General features: G+C 44.7%; 1 protein-coding gene across 1 annotated transcript in view; it reads left to right on the plus strand.

Moving 5' to 3' along the window:
* Positions 1–2,401, plus strand: part of nrg3b (neuregulin 3b) — a gene marked incomplete at its 3' end in the record, with an annotated part of 267,725 nt that extends 265,324 nt beyond the window's left edge. The window contains exon 9 of the mRNA XM_080021222.1: positions 1,780–2,401. Within this exon, the coding sequence (XP_079877348.1) occupies positions 1,780–2,401 (622 nt within the window). The remainder of the gene's footprint in view (positions 1–1,779) is intronic.
* Between the last annotated feature and the right edge of the window lie 5,459 nt (positions 2,402–7,860).

Genomic DNA, 7,860 nt, shown 5'->3' on the forward strand with positions numbered 1-7,860 from the left:
ACGATATTTAGACACAACCCTCGCCAAACCTGGGCTGAGGCTAATGCTCGCAGTTTGTGATCAAGATGAGATCAAATCCAACTTAATGGGGGGATTCGGGTGTCAGAGCAGGTCAACAAAGGGATAAGAAGTAAGATTTAAAAAAAAAAAAAAAAGTCATATCAAATACAAATAAAAGTAACATACACATCTATGTACAGAGTTAACATGGAGTAGCATTGTGCCAACATGCAGTTCGACGAAAGAAACACAGGCATACTTGGGGAGAAAAAGCTAGAAATAAAGGAGTGATAAGCTGGAATGCCCCTCCGTCGGATAGAAGAGTAGAGCCCAACAGGTGGATGCAGGGGAGGCGGAGGCAGCAAAGTAGACGGAGCAGGAGGGACTGGCCGCTTAAATAATCCGACCAAATAAGAGCGATGGAAGCATGTGGTGCCGTCAAGTTGTCTGACAGAACTAGCTACGCAAGCTACGATTCATCACAATTCTGTATACAATACATTGCAATAATTACAGTACGTAAGAGTAGTTAAGTTACGACTGTAGTAAAGTGAAGTATATATTATTTACTATTAATAATGATCACATGGTCAGCGGTAAACAATATGAAGATATCCACCTTGTTTGCGCCGAAACATGATTGCGCCTGTCCACACACTGATACACTGAGTCTACCGAGGCTTAGAATCTCTGCCATTGCCCATTATCAGACGAAGTGTGTGTGTGTGTGTGTGTGTGTGTGTGTGTGTGTGTGTGTGTGTGTGTGTGTGTGTGTGTGTGTGTGTGTGTGTGTGTGTGTGTGTGTGTGTGTGTGTGTGTGTGCTGTGTTTGCTAATCGGAAGTTTCGTTTTCAAAGGCCAAAACTTGACTCCCACACAAAAAACAACAAGCCCGACGGAGCGTTTCCACGGGCTCCACGCACGCAAGGGTCAGGGTCCAGGCGGCTTTGATGCTAAAGCCCTAAATCTCCCGATAAGGCGGTCGCAAGAGAAGAGATTTCTTTCTCCATTATTATTTATTTATGTATTTATTTATTTTTGGGTTAAACATTCACACAGTTGGATGGAAGCACAGACAGCTTGTCACTGGGGGAATTAGGAAGAACATGGTATAAATAATGTTAATAAATCTCACCGATGTCAAGTGCTTTTTTCCTACGGGTGGAGGGTGAAGGCGGAAATAAGGCTGAAATACACACACACACACACACACACACACACACACACACACACACACACACAGACGCACACACAATAATAATGTGCAATATATTCTTGTAGTGTAATAATTTTGTAATAACATAGTAACAGCCTCTACCTGCTCATTCCTTGTTATCCGTGCCCATATTATTGTATTTGTATTTAATATCTATTATATTTTATACCCATAGCCATACTAGCAACCATACTGCCATACTGACTTTTAACTTATATTATCTGGTGTATAGAATCTTTTTTTGTATATTCTGTATAGTTTTTGTATGTATGCTTTTTTTAGATTATTTGGTTATTTTCTTTAGATATTTGGCTGTTTTGTGTTTGACTGTTGAGCTTTTTTATCTGTTCAGCAACTTCACCGTGGCAAATCCCTAGTATGTGAAAATGTTCCCGACGAAATAAACAGATTCTAATTCTGATGCAACGTGAGCGATTCGTCACCTGTTCCCCCGTTTCCCGAGAGGGAAGATGCCTGAAGTGCAGGAAAAAAAAAGGTCACAATATTGTCACGACTCACTCCCTCTGTGTACTTACCCTTTTCCTTTCTTCTCTGTTCCGAAAGGTGCGAGTCTGCCAGCGGGCGGGTGGGCGCCCTCCTCAGCAGGACGTCGCTGACTCACTTCGCCGCCCGGAAGGGGTGGACTGAAGTGCCGTGCACCCGACTGGACCGGGGGACAGCCTTCCTCCTCCCCGCCGACTCGCTCCGCACGCGCTCCGTGCCCATTATCCCGTCCCTGCAGGCGGAGGGAGGGCGCATGGATGTGGACGTGGACGTGGCCATGGACGAGGAGGGACGCATCCAGTTTCACCCCGCGCCGGTCAGTAAGTCCCTGCCGCCTGTCGGCGGTCCTCCCCCGCCACACCCCGAGGTGATGGCCGCCACCCCCTTTGCCAAACCAGGGTCGGAAAAAGGTCCCGGCCGCGCCCCAGCGGCCCCCAAGGGCAGATCCAAACACAAGGCCCTCTCCACGAACACTCTCACGGCCGTGACCATGCTGGAGTCGGAGGGCAAGACGACGACGCGCCACATGCCTGGGCTCCTCCTGCACACGGAGAGTGGGAGGCCCCGGGGCACAGAGGCGAACGGGGCGCAATGGGAAGTCCACGGACTGTGCAGGGGCCGAGCGTCCCAAGAAACGGAGTCCTTGACCGGAGGACCCTGTGCCAAACCTTACGCCAGCTGATCGGATTATCTCAGCAGGGGGGCAGGGCTTCAGAGACACCAATTCAAATCGTCCAAATCGGGGAACGGTGGTGGTTGTTGGCGGACATGGGACCATTTCTATCCACCGACAATGGCGGACCAATGGTGGCCGCCGAACTATGAGCAGAACGAACTGCAGGTCAAAGACTCAAACTACAGAGACAGAAGAGACATCCACTAACACACGTTGTGAATAAATGTGAATCGAACAACAAGGAAAAAAAAAAACTGAAAAAGGGAGAGTGATTTGGGTGGGAGCTTATTTTAAAAAGTGTACGGAATACTGATAAAAACGCCACTATTTAAACAGAGCTTCTACTTAGGAACCAAAATAGTGTCATCTCTATGTTGTTTCTCTATTGTAAAGAAATGAAATTATTTATGTCATATAATATATGTCATGTAGGCATATATCCATATTTGACATACAGTTGTGAGAAAATAAAAGACTAAGATTATGGTGTTAAAAAAATAGCTTTTTTATTATTGGGTCATTATAAACTTCTGGTGTCAATACCTTACCATTTTCCTGCTGATAGCTCACATTTTGGGTTTTTAATTTGATTTGTTTTTATACATTTTTTTGTTTGCTTATTGGTTTGTTGGTTTGTTCGATCGTTCAGACAGTTACACATATTTTGGTTACAGGATGCCGTGTTATGCTGCTTTTTGTATTTGTTGAAGCAATGGCACTTCCATCTCTTAAAATCAAATAAAAAAAATAAGAATTACAGCAAAGTTAAGTAACTTTGGCAAAAAATATGTCTTACTGTAGCAAGAGTTCATTTTAAGGTCGATTTTCCTGGACACCGATGGCAGTTTCCAAAACCATAAATTCGAGACGATAAATATATATTTTAAAGTGAAACTTGACTGGTCTTCAGTAAAATAATCAGGGGTAGAACTGTGTAAAACTGGGGTTATATATACATTTTGACTTTCTTTCCTTTCTTTGGGCTTACAAACATTTCATCTTGGTCTAAGTCATCAAATAATCCAGCGGGATGAGTCGTGTCACACGTCAGATTGCTCATATTATTTACTTTTTCTCTGTGGGCCCGGTTTGACATCTTAAAATATACTGAGCTGAGGACAAATATTGTCAGAGTTACGGCTCACGTCTCCATGGCGACTGCACTAGTCTCCCCTTCTTTTTTCTTTTTTTTTTTTTTTTTTTCCCCATACGGGGTCTTTTGACGTGGTAAGAGCCTTGGATGCATTTAATCATTTATCTACTCTACTCGAACCCCTCCCCACCCCAAGCTCACACTCACACATATTCATGCACACACACACACACACACACACACAAACAAACAACCTCCCTACTTAGGTTCAGCTCGTTTGTATCGCATCAGCTATTAACAAGCTTCCGAGAAGAACGCATCCGTTTTGGGAGGGGGCCATACGTACATCTTTAGGTTTACTTACAGAATGTGTCATCTCCGTATGTATGTGTGTGTTGAGTGTGTGTGTGTGTGTTGAGTGTGTGTGTGTGCGTGCGTGCCTGCGGGAGGAAATTAATTTAAAGGGGTATATATTTCTGTATAAGTATAAAGGAGAAGTAGTTCCTCTCAAGCTCTACAAGCAGCTCACAATGAGCGACATGAATGCATCGGAACGACTCCAGGTTCAGCGACGGAGTTGCGCCAGGTAAGATATGTGGAATATTCGCAGTATATAACCGCCGACACTATGCACTGTATCATCTGCTGTTTAGAAGGTCCGACCTCGCAGCAGAGATTCCGATTGAGACTTATTTTGAAAATGATCTCTTTTTTTTTTTTCTTTTTCACCTGAACCTTATTTCTTCTGCCCTGACCACCACCACCCCACCACACTCTCCCAAAAAGTACCCGGAGACGGGGGCTCACTTTAGGTATCTTGAAAACGTTTGTAGGAGCGGTAGGAAGCGGTCGAACAGTTCAGAAGTGTGCAGATTAACGATCAGTCTCGGATGACGGTGACTTGTTAATGTGTTGACATAGCTCCTACGCTGTATGACTACACGAATAGCATGAATAAACTCACAGATCGTGCTTTGTCAGGGGTAACGACGAGGTGGATCAAAGGAGATCTTAGTCTGAGTCTGAGGCGTGATCTGTCCACCTACGTGTGTCTCTGACTGGCTGGTTTTATACGCCCCCGTTCCGCTATCACACTGTCATCACGAGGCTACGATACGTTAAAATATAGCAGGAATATACATTTTTCGGAGTACCTATGCTGACACCTGTCCACCGCCCAAAGAGCCTATAATTGGCACGTCATGTTTGGAACTGCAATAGAAGGTGGCCTGGTCTGATTAATCACATTTTCTTTTACGTCATGTCGATAGCGACATGTGCAAGGGCCGTGTGAGTCGTTTACCTGGGGAAGAGATGGCACCAGGATGCACTATGGGAAGAAGGCAAGGCGGCGGAGGCAGTGTGATGCTCTGAGCAATGTTCTGCTGGGAAACCTTGGGTCCTGGCATTCATGTGGATGTTACTTTGACACGTACCACCTTCCTAAAAATTGTTGCAGACAAAATACACCACTTCTTGGCATCCTGCTGAAATGGGCCACTGCTATCAGGGGTACGCCCTGATAGCAGTGGCCTATTTCAGCAGGATAATGCGCACTGCCACACTGCAAAAATTGTTCGGAAAATGATTTGAAGAAGATGACAACGAGTTCAAGGTGTTGACTTGGCCTCCAAATTCCCCAGATCTCAATACAATCGAGCATCTGTGGGATGTGCTGGAACAACAAGCCTGATCCATGGGGGCCCCAGCTCACAACTCCCAGGACTTAAAGGATCTGCTGCGAACGTCTTGGTGCCACATACCACAGGACACCTTCAGAGGTCTTGTGGAGTCCATGCCTCCACGGATCAGAGCTGTTTTGGCGACACGAGGGGGAGCTACACGATATTAGGCAGGCAGTTTAAATGCTGTGGCTGATCGGTGTACACATTTTCACATGAAGTTGAAATGAAGTTATTTTGGACCCAATATTTTTTATTCATCAGACAATTTGGAACAAAAAGGAGAGCCTCAAGCAAACGGTTGGCTCTGCTTGATGTGGATTATCAGCAAATTACATCGTCATCTAGTGGATTCAGTTCCATGTTGTTGGACGTTGATGGTTTTCTGTGGAGAAACATTTATAATAATAATAATAATAATAATAATAATAATAATAATAATAATAATAATAATAATAATAATAGCAATCATAATAATATATTATTTATATATAAAATATCCTTCATTTATTTAATTTTAACATCATTAAGTTTATTATAATTTATTATTATTTGCGATGGACCAATTTAAATATCTGACGGTTTAGTCTAGAGGAAAGGTGTCCTTAGGTGAAAGAAAAACAAGCCCCAAAAGTCTTAGTCCCAAATTGCTTTCTGAAAATAGGTCATTTTAATGAGACGAGCTTAGATGGCATCAGGGGTGGGCCCACTGATCGGACCAAACGACAATCCGTTACGGAGGTTGTGTTTGTCGTCGGTCAGCTTGAGTTTGTTTCCTTTATTAGATAAATGTTCTTATCATGGGGTCTCATTGGATATATCTGCATTGGATATATCTGGAACTACTACATCTAAGCAGATTTCTCCTCTCAACAGACACACATACATACACACACGCACACACACACACACACACACACACACACACACACACACACACACACACACACCCTTGGCAAGCAGCAGCACTGACTCTACTAGCTAATTGTAAGCATTAGCTAACGAGCGCTAGCCTGCTACTGTACCATTGCATTCACGGGCTGCTCATAGCCTTAGGTTATGAATATACACACGTGTCTGTTTATTCGTACATTTCTATTCCATACAAGCTCCCCGTTTATCAGCAGCTTTACTGAATGCTAATAGCGAGTAGGTGCCCTGACTGGGTGCCTCCCTCGATCTGTCCCTTGTCCCCGACGTGTATCTATACACATTACACACACAATCCCCTGCACAGTGGATTAGCAAACTATAAGCAATAGTTAGTTTGTCCTCTGCTGCTTAGAAAATAATAGTCCAAGGTAAGTTAGGCAAATTACAATACAGACAGCTTGATTAATAGATAAAGTACTTACATGTGTGGCAGAGCAGCGACGTCCGTCTGTATCACCGTTTCCTTTCTTCATTCAAATATATGTAAATACACACGGCTGCAGGCTATTTGTTCAACATTTATGGTGTAGCTCTCGTGTGGTACCAATGACCTAAATTAATTATTAGCCAATGAAATAGACCAACGTCGGCCAGTTCCATCCTTTAATGCGATCACATCCACATCAAAATGAGTTGTACGCGTAGAAGACACAGGTAGCGTCAGTACAACTTCATTAGACTCATGTGACCCAACCCCCGGTTGGTATCCTGATGATTTTACGTCAAGAAGTCAATGTAATTCCCTTGGGTTTTTGTTTCACTTTACTTCCAGCTTCCAATCAAAAACGAAAGCGGAAATGGCCTCGGCTTGGCTCTCCCGGAAGCCCTCCATCGTGTAAGCGCTACTCCAGTGGGTCTGGTTTCCAGCCCCCTCCTCCCTCCTCTCCAACAAAGGGCGGGGCGGTTCCTCTGTACCAGATACTTCACGCCCCGCCGCGCGGAGTCCATCGTTTTCCAGACTCCGTCTCCCTCTCTGGGGAGATGGACGGAGCCAAAGTGACAAACTGTTCAGAGAGGGACTAATACCGCACCTTTATTTTTTAACATGTGTTTAAATCAGGGAAGTTGTCAAAAAGCCGTACAGAGTGCCGCTGGGGATGGAGACATACAGCGTTTGTAATAGTAACGATAAATATAGCTGCAGGCAGCAACACACGGGGTCCGGTTTACAAATGAGTTTTCAGAGTGGGCTGACGTAATGACGCCGTGACAACCCTCTGTGACGAGTTACAGTTTTCTGAGTCCTGGCGGCACACAGAATTACAAATACAAGGATCCACTTGTTGCTTGTTATGACTTTATCCTAAAAGTTAGAAGGTGGCTGTCGACACCCCGTCGTCCGCAGAGTCCTGCCTCAAGGAGGAAATCACTCCGTCTGAAAGTTCCCGTCAACCTTTACATCAATTTTTTTTTTAACTTTTGGGACTAAAATAAAACGGACGGGATTCAGACCCGTTGCTCTGGAGCTGCGAGCGAACTGCATGTGTGAGCACACACACACACGCGGGCGCGCACAGTTTGCAACCACTACAAAGCGATAGTCTACACCACACGCCTTGCACGCAGCGAATGCACGCCCACAGCCACAATTTGCATGTGAATAATGAATTGGATGATGATGTCACAAAGTGCTTCGCTCTACAAACTCATCTGGCTCCACCGCCCGACCGAGAACGTTGGACGTATTGGCGATGCGCCGAAGTTCTGCAACTTCCAGTACATTTTCTTCTTAAGGTTCTTCACTAGTTCCTGCTCCA

Source organism: Zeus faber, assembly GCF_960531495.2.
Source record: "Zeus faber genome assembly, chromosome: 20".
In the NCBI taxonomy this organism is placed as follows: domain Eukaryota; kingdom Metazoa; phylum Chordata; class Actinopteri; order Zeiformes; family Zeidae; genus Zeus; species Zeus faber.